At 33.6% G+C, this 18542-nt stretch overlaps 1 protein-coding gene across 3 annotated transcripts in view; it reads right to left on the reverse strand.

The window, feature by feature from the left end:
* Nucleotides 1–28: 28 nt before the first annotated feature.
* LOC111427128 (dendritic arbor reduction protein 1-like) overlaps nucleotides 29–18542 on the reverse strand; it is a 180146-nt gene continuing 161632 nt past the window's right edge. The window contains exons 2-5 of one of the 3 annotated variants that reach the window (XM_023062117.2): nucleotides 3371–3736; nucleotides 2751–3264; nucleotides 2633–2692; nucleotides 29–1520 (exon numbers count right to left, since the gene is read on the reverse strand). In XM_023062117.2, coding sequence (XP_022917885.2) covers nucleotides 1330–1520; nucleotides 2633–2692; nucleotides 2751–3264; nucleotides 3371–3736 — 1131 coding nt within the window. In that variant the 3' untranslated portion in view covers nucleotides 29–1329. The remainder of the gene's footprint in view (nucleotides 1521–2632; nucleotides 2693–2750; nucleotides 3265–3370; nucleotides 3737–18542) is intronic. The other 2 variants (XM_023062119.2, XM_023062118.2) reach the window with 2 other exon arrangements.

Below are 18542 nucleotides of genomic sequence, written 5' to 3' on the forward strand. Positions count from 1 at the left end.
CATAAAAGAGAAGAGGAGAATAAAATTGATTTTGGTAAAAAATAAAAATTATATTTAATGTAAATTATACAAAAAAAAATAATAAAAAACAACTTCTATCTATAATATATACTAATGATTGTTCTAGAAATATACTATATAATATTTATAAATTAAACATATAAAATTACAAAATAAAGTTAATAAAATTGTGCATATTCCGCTAAAAAGGGGATCTTAGTTTACGATATAAATACAACTAATAATAATAATAGCAGATTTCTCAATTTCGCAATTATTAGATTCTTTACTTAAAAATAATGGAAATACTTGACTAGGTTCTAGTCAGTTGATATATTTAAATTATGTACATTTCATAACATATCTCAGTGTACATATTTGGTAACTTTTTTATACTGAAAATTACATGCGATACGTACAGTTTCAAGTGTATACCACCATCATAAAAATATATCTAAAAAAAATCACATCACTAAGGTAAAAATGGCAAATTTACTGCAGAATAGTTACGTAAATAAAATTAATTTCTTTGCCATTTCATCACAATTAATTTAACGATCTCGTTAACTTTAAAAGATTTCACAATGTTTTTTTTAAATATAATCTATTCAACGGTGTGATGACGTTAATTAATGACAAAGAAATCAACAATATATTTAATGCACTTTTAACAAATTTTCTTAATATTTAATAAGTTAAATAAAATATCGAACTTTATTTTGCTACTTTTTCGATTTAAGGCATGTAGCTGAAGGAATGTTAATCATCTTAAGTATTAATGGACATGTTTTAAGTTTATTGATTTTAAGTTAACATATCCTAAAAAATCAAATCACATGTAACTTACATAACAAAGTATCTATGAAATATACAAACTGTACATCATTCTGCTTGATTAAGTGGTACATAACACCACAAGATTCTACTTATTAAGGCCTCGTGTAAGCCACTTTTTTTTTGATTTTTAAATAACTCGCAAAAGGCACTATTTTATTTTGTCACACTTTTAAACACTAAATCATTTTTTAATTTAAAATACGTCTATTTTGATTGTTAGGAAACGTTTGTATTCTTGCAATTTAATTTAAAGATATGTAAAATTGTGTTTATTATATTCCTAACGTGTTTGAGATCCTTTTGGGCACTCTTCTATATACAATACTCAAACTGCAATGGTAAATATTAAATTGTTTTAATACTTTCATCACCATAGCAGTTTAATTAAATAGTTGTAGTACTGGTAAGGTAATATGGCCTATACAGAATAATATAAACTATAGAGTAGAGAAAAGCGTGAAAAAAAGTGAACTAATAACGTTTATTTAGTCATTATTTAGCTGTTTTTGGAAGATGCCGTTTCATATGTAACGCCAAATGATCGGATCTGGCGAATGATCTTTCACACACTGCGCATTTAAACGGTTTCGCACCTGTATGTTTTCTATAGTGACGAGTTAATTCATCTGATCTTGCGAAACGCCATTCACAGTCCGGCCACTGGCATTGGTAAGGTTTTTCTCCTAAAACAAAAATAAATATTAATTATATTTCAAATATATTTTTAGATACAAAAAACTCTCCATATAACGGACCTCATTAGTGCTCATAGATAAAATCCAAATCGGGTTATTCCCCAAGCTGCTCTATTCCATGTTTATAGATAAACCCGGGGTATTCCCCTCTATACGATGTATAAATCAAGGATGGTAATTCTACAGTTATTTTGTGGTAATTATAGTTTTAATTGTTATTCAGTGCTAGATTGTTATATCTTTTTCATTGAATTAAAACTAGAACTAACACGAGACCTAGAATTAGAAACATTCGGCCTAGTGTTAGTTCTAGTTTCAATTGTTATTTAACGTTAGATTGTTATATATTTTTATTGAACTGAAACTAGAACTAACACTAGACCTAGAACTAGAATCATTCGCGTTTAGCCGTATTGAGAGACGTGCGGCTAAATCCGAATGTTTCTTGTTCTCGGTCTAGTGTTGATTCTAGAATTGCACTAGCACTATCACTAGAACTAACACAAGACCTAGAACTAGAATCATTCGGGTTTAGCTGTCTTGAGAGACGTGCGGCTAAACCCGAATATTTCTAGTTCTATAAGTCGTATTTTATAAGATCTATTTAGTTACAGTACAGCAAATGTTAGCTAGGCATCATGGTCTTGTCTAACGGAAGGCTAAAACAAAGTGGATTACTGTTCTACCCACACAATAACGCAGCTTCCCTCAATTACTAGCAGTCCAGTATCAGCAACATGGACTGTACCACACGGAAGACAAAGAAAATAGGAGAGGCTTACTTTACTCTGAATGGTAACTATTAAGAATTTGGTCCTATTATGAAAACAGATCTTAGCATATCTTCCACTTTTTCAAAATTAAAAGCTATCTGCATATGAGATAAATAAAAGCAATTACAAAATTCCTCTTCTTCCACTTTGCGCGACTAGGATTGACTAGTCAGCTAAGCTTTTTAAGCCTATTCTATAAGCGCAACTAAATGTAAATACAATAGCTACTCCACTTTTATTAACATGTAAATGATAGCTACATTTTTAACTTCACCATTAACGCTATATTTTCTTAATTCAAATTCGCTAAATTGATGATTTTCTTACCTGTGTGGATCCTTTGATGAGCTTTTAAGTGTGAACTTTTGGTGTATACTTTTGTGCAGCCTGCAATAAAATATTGTTTGTTAAAATATGTTTTTTTGGAGGAAATTTTAATGTTTACCTATAAAATCACAATGGTGTATCCTTCGCTTTTCCAGTTCGGGATTGTTTCTCCTATTATATTTAGCGACTGAGGCGGCTGTGATTCGCGCTGCGGCGGGGGGCGTCGCGACGACTGCAGAAGGGGTGGCGGCGGCGGCCGTCGGTGCGGGGTAAGGTGGGGGAGGCGTTCGGCGGGGCAACGTCCCTCCGGGCGAACCCGGATCCGAGCTGGGCGGCGTCAACGGCGACCCATACATTAACCGCGTCATCGGCGCGTAGAGGGCACTCGCTGCCGTCGGCCCGCCACCAACGACGACGCCACCGCCTCCACCGCCACCATTCTGTTGATTATATTTAAACTGTTGCGGGTGGGCGTTTCCTTGCGCATGCTGCTGATGATGGTGATGGGTATGAAGCGGTGCTTGTTGTTGGTAATGTTGTTGTTGTTGTTGGGGCGGTGATGTAGGTTGATTATAAGGTGATGTTGGAGTTCCCAATAGATGAAGGGTAGGTTGTGATGGTTGTTGTAGCACCTAAATAAATTTTTGTCAATAAAATTTATTTTAAGAATTACTTTAGTTATCTTAATATTAAATATTAACTTAATTATCTTATTAACTTAAATATATACGTACAAACCTTTTCCGTTTTAATTTCTAATGGCGATAAGAGTGGAGTTGGTGCATTCATGGCAAGATCATCAACAGCCTCTAATTTAACTTGACCTGGTCCGACGATGCCCAGCATGTTGGCGTTTTCAGGGTCTATGTTTTGGATGCTGCTCGTGATGTCATCCCATAATGGTGGCCTTAGGAAGACATCATCGTCGGTACCGGGCAGCGTCCTCATCGACACATACGACATCATCGTCGTTGTTTGATGTCGTGATTGGGGATCGAAAAATTCATCGATTTGGGATGCGGAATCCCTCCGAGGTTTTTCCAATTCCTCTTCGAACCGCCGTTCCCACTCCTGTTTGCACAGGAACGTGTCCAAGTCGCTTGCCTGAAAATATTACGGTCATTTGTATATGCAAATTTTACCAGGTATATAAATTTGCGGATATATTTGGCAATAAGTAAGATTCAATGTAATGTACTAATAAAATATGTACGTATCTATCTTAAGTGGTACCAATACTTTGTTCGAAATATGCAAAGATGCGGTGGAGAAACATCTTTTGCATAACTATGCGATTAGCTTGAAAAACGGCAACATATAAGTCCTTTTTATTTCTCCATTAGAGCCGAGTGTTGGGTATGAGATCCAACTTTCAAGGAAATGATGATGGTCAGCGGTAGTCGAACGTTGTCTTTAATGGTCTTACTTTATACTTATTAGATTTCAATATTCATGTTGGTAACGACGGAGAATACATTGCGTAGATACTAAAATACGAGATATAAATTCTAGAAAAAATTTTAAAGCGACTTTCACTATCAACGCAGTAAATTATTTCTTACGCACACCTTATTACAACTTTCTTATGCTAACTCTTCGTTTAAAGTAATTTTAGATCTAAAATAATTGCTTATATTGTTGTTGTTTCTTTACAAAACAGTTCCATTCATAGCGATCGGAAGGAATGGTTGTGTCATTTTGCGCGAATGCCTTTCGGGCGTAACTTTTCTTCTCATCTATCAATCGCGGGACAGGTGAGAACACGCGCAATCGCAGCGTGTGGCCGGATTCGACTTTCCCTTGTTCCAATTAACATACAATAAGCCGGGAGGTGCTGCCCTCCTGCGGTGTTACTTCGCGTCCAAACTGAAGAGCGTCCGCGGTGCGATGACGTGTGCGATTTGAGCGAAAAAAAAGGGGAGTTACGTTGGATGGGTTTCGATGGGGAGAGAACGCGAACCTGATTTGTCACGGTTTGTAAGTGATTGAGTATAATGGAACGATTACGTCCGGCTATTGAAGATAGCGTTCATATAAATTCACCCTTTTTTTGTGAGGTTAAATGGTGAGTGAGTATACACAATCCTAATGGTTTTATAATGGTAAATTATATGTTGTCAATTGGATTGGTTATTGTGGTAAATGTTCTTACGGAATATTTAGTTTAGTACTAAATCAAAGAATTTTTTTAGTTTTTACTATAGGTATTGCAAACCAAAAAGCGTGACATGTCCATACAGAATATCAATTACAAGTTTCCCACATACCACATACGGTAAACCGCGAAAACTTAATGGTGTGTTAAAGTGTCATAACCGCAAAAATTGCAAGTTTCAATTTCGACAGAAGTGTGGCTGCTATGAAAGAGTGTTTAAATCCGATGATAATATTACGACATGAACCGAGACAAATGTATGTAATAAGAAAGCGTGGTCGATCGTATAATTCTAGGTATCCCATAACACGTGTTCAATAGCGGAGTGTGTGCAGTTGTAATCTTGCAATCTGGACTGAGTCAGATGAAATAAATAATAAAGGTGATTGTGAGGCGATTCTTGGTGAGTGCGTCTGCGAAATTCCGGTTGACCGGGTTTTGCTGGGACAGAACGGAGTTAATAATATCTATGTGTGACATCGGCCGAGCAATGGTTCACGTGATAGGAAAATGAAAATGGAACTAATTCCGATTATTTATTGGCCATTAGAGTCTGCCGATATTTACTGCCTGGTGGTCCCTCGCGCCGAGTTCACATCAACGTTGCTTCGGGCGAAACCATGACATCTACTCAAGAGCGCGTCTCTCCCAGTTTCTTTCTACGATCCGTTTTCTTTCGCCTCCGGGCAACGTCTCTCGTTCTTAAGTAGATTAACATAAACGTCAAACGGCTTTAGCTCCGTACAGTATTTTGAAATAATTACTTCCTCCGATTGGTTTATGCCGGCGATTTCTTATGTTAGCATCTTGAGAACAAAATCTAGTACTTGGTTATGATAAATGGTCAAAATTTAAATCATATAACTTGTTAATTGAAAAGTTTCTTATTAATTATTTTATGTTAAATAACATTTCAGCTTATATTATAACAGATGATTTATAACATTTTTTTTAATACAATTTCAAAATTCATAACTGATTTTGGAAAGGACAAAATTATTCCTATCGAATACTGTATTGATATAGGAAACCACATACTGTTTGTAGAGAACTAGATATTGTTAATGAAAGACAAAATACTGCCAATGAAAGAGTAGATATTACTGTAAAAGGCTAAATACTGCTAATAGGAGATTACATCCTGTTCGAAAAAGTAAGATATTTTTAATAGAAACTAATACTGTAAATAGAAAAATATATGGTGCTTGAAGAAGACTAAATACTGTTAATGGAAAACAAAATACTTTGAAGACATGACTAAATACTTCTAATTGAACATTAGATACTGGGCTAGATACGACTGATAAAAGAGTAGATACGGCTTATACACAAATTTATACTGTTTACAGTACTAGATACTGCCAGTGAAAGATTTGATACTGCTAATAAAAGACTATATACTTGCAGAAGATTAGATACTACTGGAAAGAGACTAGATCGTTCTGACAAAAGCTAGATATAGCTGATAAGAAACTAGATACTGCTAAAGAAGATTAGATACGCATCAAAATGTACAATATTCTCGTCAAATAAAAGCTGTAATAATAATGATAATAAAGAAAACAGGTATTAGTTTATCTCCATAGCTGTAAAATATTTATCTATAGAGTAGAAATCCCTATTTAAGAGCATATTCTTGACCTGTCTCTTAAAACTCTTCATTGTATAACTTTATAGATATATAGTTAAAATTTTTTTGTCAGGTTGTCTGGTCCCTGTTTTGTGTATATAGTCTAGACGCGTAAGTATATATGAAGATCGGTATTTTTAGAGTTTTAAAATGACCTCTACAACTCTGATGTTGTTTTAGACCTACTAGCGTTCTTATCGCTTTCTTTTGTTGTTTGAAAACTTTTTTTAGGTCACTGGAAGCACCCCATATTGCTATGTAATACACCGCCATGCTGTGGAAGTATGCGAAATACACATTTCGTGATTCAGCCGATGGTAAGTTTTTTATCATTACTTTTAAACAATACATTCAAGTTGCTAATTTCTTTTTAAGCTGCTATATTTATCCGACCAACTCAAAGTTTCTGTAAACACCACGCTAAGGAATTTAGTCGTTTGATTTGTAACACGATCATTGGTTTTCGTATAAAATGTGAGGAACTTGGTTTTAGTTTTATGATACTACTAATAGAAGACTACATACTGATTGCAGAAGACTAGAGCCTGCTGAAAAAATATTAAATACTGTTGGCAAAATACAAGATACCGCTTGCAAAAGATAGGACACTGCTGGCAGATTAGTTTTTTCTTACAGTAGATTTTTACTGCTGACGTTAGATGCTAATTTTGAGTTTTCAACCCAACCTAACCACAAGATACCTTATTTATTGATAATCTAAACTCTCTACTTATCAAAGTATACGGAACTGTTACTGATGAATATTTGTCTTGTAGAATTGTCGTACACTATCTAAAGTCACTCACATTCTAATTACACCCAACTGCGTGTTGCAATTTTATCATCCTTAAGCCGCCTTTTATAAAGCATCTTAATCACCGTGCACATTCGCATCGGGAAAGTACCGTAGTACGTGGCGGCATCGTCGGTACTTTATTAAATTATTTACATGCTTTTGCCCCCTTAAGAGAGAACAGGTTGCCGCCTGCTAGGGAGCCGCAGCACGTCGGTGACGTTCAAATACATATAATTATCGGCTGCAATTAGACGATTTCCAACCTTGTTAGAGCAAACGACGTTGTGATTTAAATGTGTCGCGGTCTTCAAGAAGGTAATGAAACGCTAATAACCGCGGTAACTTCCTTTAGTCCGTGATTTATCTTTATATGTGCAAGCGGAATTTTTTGAAATGATTAAAGATCTTTATAGAAATCATTCATAACCCTCAAAATAATTGATTGACAAGTGATGGGGCAAATGTGAGTCGGTTCGCATATCAAAAAACATGAATTTTAAACGATCGCCATGGAATCCAACATCGTGCCCTGAATTAAACATGTCGCGATGCGAACGCGGACTTACTAAGTTCATACGCGGACTCTGTTGAAGTTGAAGTGCGTCGATATGGACGAGGTTGGAGTCACTGAACGATTGCCGATTTATTATTCCAGGAGAGAGCTCGGTTTATCTTCGCCCGTTTGTTTTTTTCTCTTCTCTTCTTTTCTTTCTTTCTTTTCATTGCGCGGCATTCCGCCACGCATCAAATCTGTATTCAGTAATAATCGCAAATAGGTACATATATACAACCGATACGATGAACAATACAAAACCACATGGTTTACTTTGGAATAATAAATACATAAATATAAAATCACGAAATACAATACATCATTCAACATCTTCCAATTAATTAAAACTTTCACTTGTACCCGAAAAGAAAATTAGAAACGACTCGTGCGGATAACCCAACAACGACGATGACTCGAATGCGGGGCCGTCATCCCGTTTTGAGACATTTTAATTAACGAACCTGAAAGCGTATTCGCCGCCGTCGTCGGTCGTGAGCCATATTCACATGTCCCGGCGTTCATTAAATGAACGACGCCGTAATGAGGGGAGAAAAAGGATCTTCGTGAAGAAACGTTCTCTTCCCGTTCTTCGTTTCGTTCCTTTCGGTCCAATTCTCTCGATCCGCCTCCGACTATTTACAACCAACTTTGAGAGTCGTGCTCGAGCGGTCGCCGCGCCGTGGCCATGAATGGCTCTCAATGAATGAAACGTGTTTACTTCGAGATGAGATAACTGGAGATGAACAGGAAATAAACCGAGTGGAATCCCGCCGAACGAGTTCAGATATATTAATTTACTCACGCGTGTATTCTTATAACGAATCTTATTTTATCATCAAAGATATTATTTTGATATAAAATTGTTTTGAAAATATGAATAGAATTAATATTTTGGTGAGGATTCAAGTTATAATATTAATTACAGTCAAATCTTGATATAATGGACTAATACGGAATGTGAAACTAACAGTAGAGTTAGAACTAGAAACATTCGGGTTTAGTCGTGCGTCTCTTAAGATGGCTAAATCCGAACGTCTCTAGTTCTAGGTCTAGTGTTAGTTCTAGTTTTACTTCAATTAAAAATGTACTGCTGGAAAAAGACTAAATGCTGTCAATGATAGATTAGATACTATTAATAGAAGGCTACATACTGCTTGCAAAAGATTAGAGCCTGCAGAATAAATATTAGATACTGTTGGCAAAATACTAGATACTGCTGGCAGAAGATTAATTTCTTTTTGTAGTAGATTTTTACTGCTGACGTTAGATGCTAATTTTGAGTTTTGGAATTACAGAAAATCTGGAGAAATATAATCAACTAAATAAAACATTTTCACTAACTTAACCCTATATCATTACACCTAGAGTAGAGACTTATTCAGTAGCAATGAAATTTTATTAGATTTCTTAGAATCTGTATTTGGAAATTAGTTGAGTGTAAATCATTTGGTCGAGGAATCTGCGAGAGAAAGAAAATTTGTTCCCACATGCGCAATTCTTGAAATACCTACGTACGCGAACCAATGCGTGGAAATTATGCAAGTGAAACTTGCTCATTGCGTATTTGTCCGAACGCTCTCGCGCACTTTAGCATTATGTGTTATCTACAACTCAAAGTCGGTAAAGGATTGAGACTTGATAATGTATTCATGCGACGACGAATACGTAACTACACTTTCAAATTGAATATGCACACAATGGTACATATTTATTTAGCGTGTACTCATAATGATACATTAAAGTTATATTATAAATTTTACAAAAAACATAACATCGAAAATATCGACTGATGTCATCTGTTGGTTGTTAGAATAAATTACTTGGTATAATGCGGCTATAAAACGCCGTTTCATGGTGTTTATGTTTTGATAATAATCGAAAAACAAGTCCTCTTTATAAGGCCAGATGTTTAGATTGAATTCTATCGAAACAACCATGCATTACCATGTTTAGAATATATACTACCTTTATTTTTATGGTTCAATAAAACTGTTTGAGTGAATATAAAAAAAGAAATTCACACATAAAATGTTATTTATTATTGAAATTGAAGATTTAACCTTTATAGGAAACTATGTTAAGAAACATATTTTTTTGAAATTACTAATTTGATGGCGATAACATTTAATTATCTAAATAATGGCAAGAAAAAAATTGCGTCTATTACTTCGAGGTCAATTACAGAGGAGACTATCTTCTCACACAGTACGCATTAATTGAGATTACCATATCCTCGCTATAACTAGACACGTAGAAAAGCAATTTATGATCGGCGATCGTGTATACCGCTACGATCTCTAGATAAACCATCGATGTGCAATATCACGTAACTGCCGCAGTCCAAGTTAACACGGTACGTGTTCGAGCAGGAGTAATTGTATATTATTGACAGTTTCCGCTAAAAATAACAGTACCTCTGACATATACGCTGTATCATATAAGCTGTATCAATGCGTTTTTCGGTCAATTCTATTTACTAGTTGTTTCGTTGTTTGACCTGATTTCTTACACTCAACTCGACTTCCATGATTAACTTTTATATAATCTTGTCATAGGGTGAAACGAACCGGTAATGTAATTGCTCTATAAAAACCGAGCAGTTAGATATATACCCGAAGATATCCATGTACGCGAAGGTTGCTTTTAAGTAATGAAATTTTGTTCGCAGACGTTTACGATCGGAGACGAAGAAATAACGAAAAAAAAACCAGTTACACGATCCCGTGTTATAAGTCGGCTATTACAGAAAAACTATACCCACCAATAAAAATCGTTTCAAAAAACGATATAAGAAACGCACAGAGAAGAGACCTATAACACACTGTTACCTTGTAATTGCTTTCTTGGTATTAAGTTAAAGTTTCTTTCTGCATCATTGCAGTGAAGATGTATAGTTGTAGGAGTAATTAATGGTTTAAAATAGTTTTCGGTTTTTCCAGTTATACATATCAACAGTAATTTTTAAATATTCATAATCTTCATGAAAAAACCTTTAAAATGAATCCAAACACGACCTATCTAGTTATTAAACTTTTCCAGATATTTTGATTTGTATATTTTTATAAAATCCAAGATGGCCGAAAATAAATGATTCGTAGTTATTGAGATAGACAATTGAAAAACATGCAAAACGAGTCCAAACTCGACATATCTAAGTATTATAACACTAAAGATATTTTTATTTTTATAAAATCAAGATGGCCGAAAACAAAACACTAAAAAAATGTGTCACTTATACTTTTAATAATAAATTTTGTTATACATATAGAGTGTGATACATCAAATAAGGTTATAATTTTGTGATCTTTACGAAAATCTTATTCGTTTTGTGTCTTATTCATAAATTTCTAAATGGTGGCCACTTTCCGTTATAAATACAACATTAATTTTCAAATATTCTTAATCTTCATAAAAAATCCTTTAAAATGAATCCAAATACGACATATCTAGCTATTAAACTTTTTCAGATATTTTGATTTATATATTTTTATAAAATCCAAGATGGCCGAAAATAAATGATTCGTAGTTATTGAGATAGACAATCGAAAAACATGCAAAACGAGTCCAAACTCGACATATCTAGGTATTATAACATCAAAGATATCATTATTTTTATAAAATCAAGATGGCCGAAAACAAAACACTAATAAATTGTGCCATCTATGCTTTTAAAGCTGTACTTTATGATAGATATAGGGTGTGATACATCAAATTAGGTTAAAATTTTCTTATCTTTACGAAGATCTTATTCTTTTTGACGTTTAAGAAAAATTTAAATAATGTCGTTTATAAACAATGTCGTTTTTTTAATAAATTTACATAAAACAAAGTTTTTGGGGCTTGCTGTGGGGTCTTAAAAAAAGGAATGTCAACGTTTCTCAAGATTACAACCTTGTCTCTTGTTTTTGTTGTATATGTTACATACATGTATTACAATTTGTATTGTGAATTTTATCGTACAATCAAATTCATACTATTATTTGCACGAATAATAGCCTCAGGGTTTCAACTGACAGATGTAGGTTACGAATGATATGTCAATTTGCAACTAATCGATTTTTGGGTGGCGCTTAAACGCCAACTTAATTGTTAAAAATCTATCTAAATACTTTTATTGAAAAAAAAGGAATCTAATTAAAAATAACCAATTAAAATTGATTTATTAATAATTACGTATTACAAAGAAAAAGTAATGAAAAGAGCACACATATTAGCTTTTATGCTCAAGAAAGCTGCACAATAAAACGTTTAATTACCGTATTTAGTGCTATACACTCGATTTGTTACAGCACTATTATGGATTTTATTGCAACCGTTTCTCAATTATATGTCATATAACTCATATATATATATTATCTACTGATTATTGAAAGGTCATCATAAGTTTATTGCTTTCCAATTATCAGCCATCATTACATTTATAAAAATAATACCTAAAATGGTTAAAATAAAAAGATTTATTAGTGAAAGTTTAAAAAGTAGATAATAAAGTTTCACTTAAGAATAAGAAACGTTGGCTGACAATTAATTCATTTGGTGTTTCTTGTCCAGCGTACATTACGGTTTAGGCAAAATCGTTCAAATCGAAACAGTACATCTCCTGAAAGAGAAACCTGACATTTACAGAACTTTATTAAGGCACGTTTCACACTAAATTTTATTCCACGCCGAGTGAAAGCTCTTTCGGTTAAACACTTCCGTAAGGATCATTTTCATTCTTTTCGTACCTATACTCGATTTACATATATAATTTAATAAAGCGAATGCGTTGCATTAACCGGAAGAATGTCACAGAACCGTGCAGATAATGTAGTTCATTTATGGTGTGATATAAATCATCATGAAATGTGTTACTGTTATCTGATAGGTCTTGACATCAGCGGTGCCGTTTCTATTGCTATACGAGTTTAACATAGATCAAAGTAAACCCACACGGTTTCTTTCATTTCTTTATTATAAAGGTTTTAAATTTTATGGTGTTTCTTAATTTTTTTAATTAATTTTATTACTTAATTCGCGTTAAAAGCTCTTTGCTTGATATATGCATATGTGGAGTAGATCCTTGATTTAATATGTAATTTAATTTAAATACATTTTATGTATGTATATAACGATTTTCTTTGCGTTTACGCATTACGCTCACGCATTGATAATTACCCCATAACCGTTGGTAATAAAGATACTATGGTATTACGTTAAATACCGTGCGATCTTTCGATGCCAAGAGACGCTGACTAATGACTTTTAATGGTTCAGGAAATAATTATAGTGTAACTAAAAAAAGAAATTGTTTGTCCTTCGGTTATATCGACGACAACCGACGTAGTGACCACACAGAAAGAACAGTTAGCCTTCTTATTAATTAAAACACAATCTTTATGACAATTTATTTTATTACAAAACCCATCATACTCGTTTTAAGTGATACAATTAGAAATAGATTTTTTTAATCAAATAGATAATTATAAAGAACAATCAACAATAACATTTAATTGCAAACCCCATATTGTCCCGTAAATTAATTCAAACCTTTCGATAAATTATTGAGGCGCAATTAGAAACCGCAATGAAATAATTACGGTCAATACGTTATCTTAGTCTTCTTCCTTTTCCTTACTATTTCATTATGCGGGTATTATTACTATTGACAGTGTACTTAATCGACGTAATTGTAAGATGAATGCCGTCGCCGTCACGACGCAATCTCGATATCTTCGAATTCTTTCTTAATGGAACTTGTAATTGACGCATTATACCTGACTATACACTTCAATCGACACTTTATTGCATCGCTATTAATTGATTTTTACCGGCTTAACCACATTGTTAACGATATAATAACCAATTTCTATTATTATTTTATTATTACTGATGAGTTTTTATATAACACGGTTTTAATTTGTAACAAATACTAATTGTAAGTTAGCAGTAATAAGTTAAAACTGAAAACGTGCAATTATCCCCATGCAATAACTCATTAATAAAACGGTGAAATCGCGCAAGAGATGACAGGAATGTCAGGAATCGGAAGGGTTTGGAGATATCGGATATCGTAAAAACGAATCTGGTTATATTATTAATTCAATAGGAACGCGGTTGGAGCGTGGCCGCGGATTAACGCAATAGAGCCGATTGAAAAATAGACGCCATTTATCATACTTGTAATAGGTAATCGGTGAAAAACGCGAGAGACCACCGGTATCGTGGCGCAACGCAGCTCTCGGCCGGCTTTGCAAGGACGCAAAGAAGGATTTAAGACAAAATTTACACGGTTCAATACCATTTTCGCAATCGAATCCAAACGTTAATTCCGTTCCTACTAGATCATCATTAACTATATTCAACAATTTTTTAAAATAATTTAATCCCAGGCGCCGTATTTCTTCATATTTTCATTTTATTAACATTAAATTAATAAGTAATATTAATATTTTCTCAAATCGTTGAATTAAATTCAATCCATCCTTATTTCCTTGCCTATGTGATTTTTGCTTTATACCTAGTTCACATTATTCCAGTCCAGTGATCGAAATCAGTGAGCAATCCGGTCCAGTGATTGGATTGAACGGTCTACTCTTTCACTCCTTGGAATAGTATAGATTAGTGATGGAACGGATAGTTATTTTGCGAAAAGCCGGCCATTATGGTTATAATTTCTGGTGTATTTCTGAAGTGATACCCTACATTGCCACATTATTGCGATATTTGAATAAAAATGAAATTAATAAGAATGCTGATAAAATATGTCAACTTATTTGGATCCAAGATACAAAAAAAATAGAAAGAGAATAAAAAGAGAATACTTTAATTAATAATTGGCGATATTTCCACAAGGATCGATGAAAATTGCAACATCGAAAATTTTATCAAAACTTCAAATATTATTTTCTCAAAAACTAAAAGTTATTTTTCAAATCGTGTCGGTTCATTGGAAAGAGCATACTTTTATGAACATTTTGGGAAATTTTCATACTCATTTTCCAAGAAATGGATTTTATACGAATTTTTAAAACTTAAAGACGAAAATTGCAAAATTCGAAAAAATTGTCGATTATTTCAAAAATTTATTTCTCAAGAACTAAAAGTGATTTTTCAAAACGGCTTTTTGCATTAAAAAGAGGATACTTTAATTAATAATTGGTGATATTTCCACAAGGATCCTTCAAGAAATTAATTTTATAGCGAATTTTGAAAATTATCGATGAAAATTTCAACATCGAAAATTTTATCTAAACTTCAAATATTGTTTTCTCAAAAACTAAAAGTTATTTTTCAAAACAGATTGGTGCATTGGAAAGAGCACACTTTTATTAACACTTTAGGAAATTTTCATACTCATATTCCAAGAACTGGATATTATACAAATTTTTAAAACTTAATCGGCGAAAATTGCAAAATTCGGAAAAATTGTCGATCATTTCAAAAATGTATTTCTCAAGAACTGAAAGTGATTTTTCAAAACGGCTTTTTGCATTAAAAAGAGGATACTTTAATTAATAATAGAAGGTGATAACAACGACAGTTCTGTTAGTGATGAATGTGATGATGAATTACAAGCGAAGAGAAGGAAACTACACGAAACTGCAACAAGAGATTTTATATATCGTATTGGGATTGTTACAGTAAAGGCAAACCTGATATAAATAAAGTTGTATTCAATGAAAAAAGTCCTATTGGGGTTGAACTTGATTATTATCTGCAGTGTCCAACACCTAAAAGAGATACTAATTCCTGTGAATGGTGGAGTACTAAGTAATAAGTTTTTAATATCACTAGTATAGATCAGCCAATAAAGTGCTAAATACGTTGAACACATATCGTTTTGAACTAAAAACCAAAGTCTTCAAACGTATCGCTGCATTGAATATTACTTGAAATTAATGATAATAACTCCTCCAAATTTTCTGCCATCATTCTCATTGTATTCAGAGGGATCTCCTTTTGTATTTCATTCGCTTATCCAATTCTTCACCCAAATCCGTTGTTCCTTTTTTAGTTCTTCTTTTTGTTATTATAGTGTTACCGATTCAACAGCTATTGAATGACTGGTACAATGTAAACGATGATCTAGTCCGGCACTGGACTGAATTGACTTGCTGGATTATTGGACTGGAATAATGTGAACGATATGATCCAGCCCAGCATTGAACTGGATTGACTCGTTGGATTAGTGGACTGGAATTGTACTTCTTTTTTGCTTAAATATCAAGTTGAAAATGAAATTAAAGTAAGAAACTGTGAAAAGTGTTACTCAAACATGATTTTTGTATCTTTAGAAAGATGAAGTTTATTTGCCATCAAAAATTGCTGTAATGTTAAAAAGTAATCTTCTTACATTTCACGATTTTGTAGGGCACCTTATCCTAAGAAAGAGTTGTTTTGTGTTGATGCAGTTTTAATGTTACTTGGTAAAAAATAATGAGGTTATAGATATTTTTAGCTTCTTTCTTTGTTGTTTGTTAAGATGGAGTTATGCCAAACATAAGTTTTGGCCAGGGGAGAACCTTGCAACTATCAACTCCAATTCTGTTGTAGTGAGAGCATGATTCTAGAAAATGTTTTTGCAACATAGAGTTGCATGTTTAACATGAAATTGTAGCAGTCTGATTCCTGACATTTTCCTAACTAATTTTTTCTTCCCACTTTTATTCTATACTTTTTCTTGCAACCTAGAATCCTGTTAGTGTAATTTCAGACCTTTTTTGCAATCAACCAATTCCAATTCTGTTGGAGTAAGAGCATGATTCTAGAAAATGTTTTTGAACTTAAAGTCTTGCCAGTAAGTAATTCGAGGTGATCTGTTATAACATGGCATTGTGGCAGTGTGATTCTTGATATTTTCCTAAAATATGTCTTGCCAGTTTAATTTCAGACAATTTTTGGTAATTTTGAATTCAGTCGGAGTCACTGAGGACATTTTGCTCTGTAGTGTAAGTATATGGTTTTTCTAGAATTATTCCAAACTTCTTCGTGTTGCCTAGAACGTATTTATGTAACTTCTCTTATTTTTTCCGTTTCAGCTCTTGTTCTTTTTAGAATTATTCCAAAGTTCTTCTTGCTGTCTAGCATCCTGTCAAAGCCAGGTGCGTACTAACAATTTAGATGCGGCAACTTGAAAATCACCATAATGAAATACACTGATCTCTCTCTACCCACTACAGCCGAACAAAAAGTTTCTACCAAAAGAACTTCCCTGTGAAGGTTAATATACATTTTGAGATACAATTTTATGATAAAACTACAACTTGAAGATGAACGAATGGCAAAATACTGGAGAAAAAGGATGACTTGAACGAGGAAAGATGCATTTAACTCGGCCCTAAGTTCCTCATACCATAACACCTACACAAACAATGCTGATGAGAGTTTCTTGACAATAGCTTTCGATCTTCAACAAGCATTACCCACCCTAACACTTACAACTCGAATGTAATATTACAAAAGGAAGTTATGAACCTGCAATTTCTGAGTCCATAATATTAAAATAGTTCAATCAATTATGTATGTGTAGATTTTGGATACATTGACAAAGAAGTGAGACAAGCATATATCTATTTACCTTTTCAAATAGTTCGTCTCACATGAGATTAGACCAAGGACTTGTATATCTTTTTAGGAACGAAATTAAAAAAAAAGATGTCTATTAATATTCCACTGACATTAGTTTAATCATATTCCTCTTGGTATCAATATTCATTAAAAAAAATAAGTAATTAATATGAATATCTAATTTACAAGTTGTGTTATCGTCTTATTCAAATGAGGTTTAGCGTGTCAGTCGCAAAAAGTAATTATAGAATTAATATGTACGGTACCCTTAGGACGGTATACACAGGAAATTATAACAAAAGAGGTCACCTGGTTCGTCTATGGCATTGTGTTTTAATTAATTAAAAATGTCGCACGATAGAAAATTAATTATCCCCTGGTCGTTATTCGGCGTTCACGCAAGAAACCGCCACCTTTTGGTCGCGTCACATCGAATCACGTTATACCGTGCACTTCAGAATTGATATTAACGACTATTTATCTGCGTGTCGCCGGCGAATTGAATCAGATTTTCTTTGTTGCGGATTTTGATTGGTGTCGGTTACGCACGCTCGCTTTGGTTCAAACGAGAACGATCATAAATTACTGTTACGATTCTTTTTGTTTATTCAATGTTGTTGACTTTCTCCGCGTTATTACAAATTCGTGAAATATTAGTTTGTAGGCGTAAGAGTTCATTGTTGGATTCCATTATACTGATGAGTACCGAGAACTAATGCATACATTTCACTCCGTTCGCTTGAATAATTCTTAACAGAACAACGGTGACTTGCGATGTTGCAATAAAGGTATATGTCCCCATCCATTTACAAATCACCTTTTCTCATTGCATAAGATTATCTTGAAGAAATAGTAAAGTATCTTTGATATTTTTCGATCTTAAACGCGAACGTACCCAACCAAGTATAGATTACAATCTTTTACGGAAATCGACTCTTATTTATACGTAACGGTCGCATAAACAGACGGACAATTAAAGTGAAATATGACCGGCATTAGCGTTTAGGTGTCGAATAACAGGTAAAAAGAAGATAACCCAACACGTCGGTAGTGCGAAGATGACTGAGACGAATGCTCAATGACAACCACACACGACGCCCCCCCTAATGTAATTAATATAAAAACCAGGTAGTTTCGCCTATTTGTCCACGTCCCGAAGATTCAAGTGTTTGGGGTCAAGCGATACTCTTCAAACGACGACATTCTTCACCCGGTATATTTAACTTT

Source organism: Onthophagus taurus, chromosome 2, assembly GCF_036711975.1.
Source record: "Onthophagus taurus isolate NC chromosome 2, IU_Otau_3.0, whole genome shotgun sequence".
Lineage (NCBI taxonomy): Eukaryota > Metazoa > Arthropoda > Insecta > Coleoptera > Scarabaeidae > Onthophagus > Onthophagus taurus.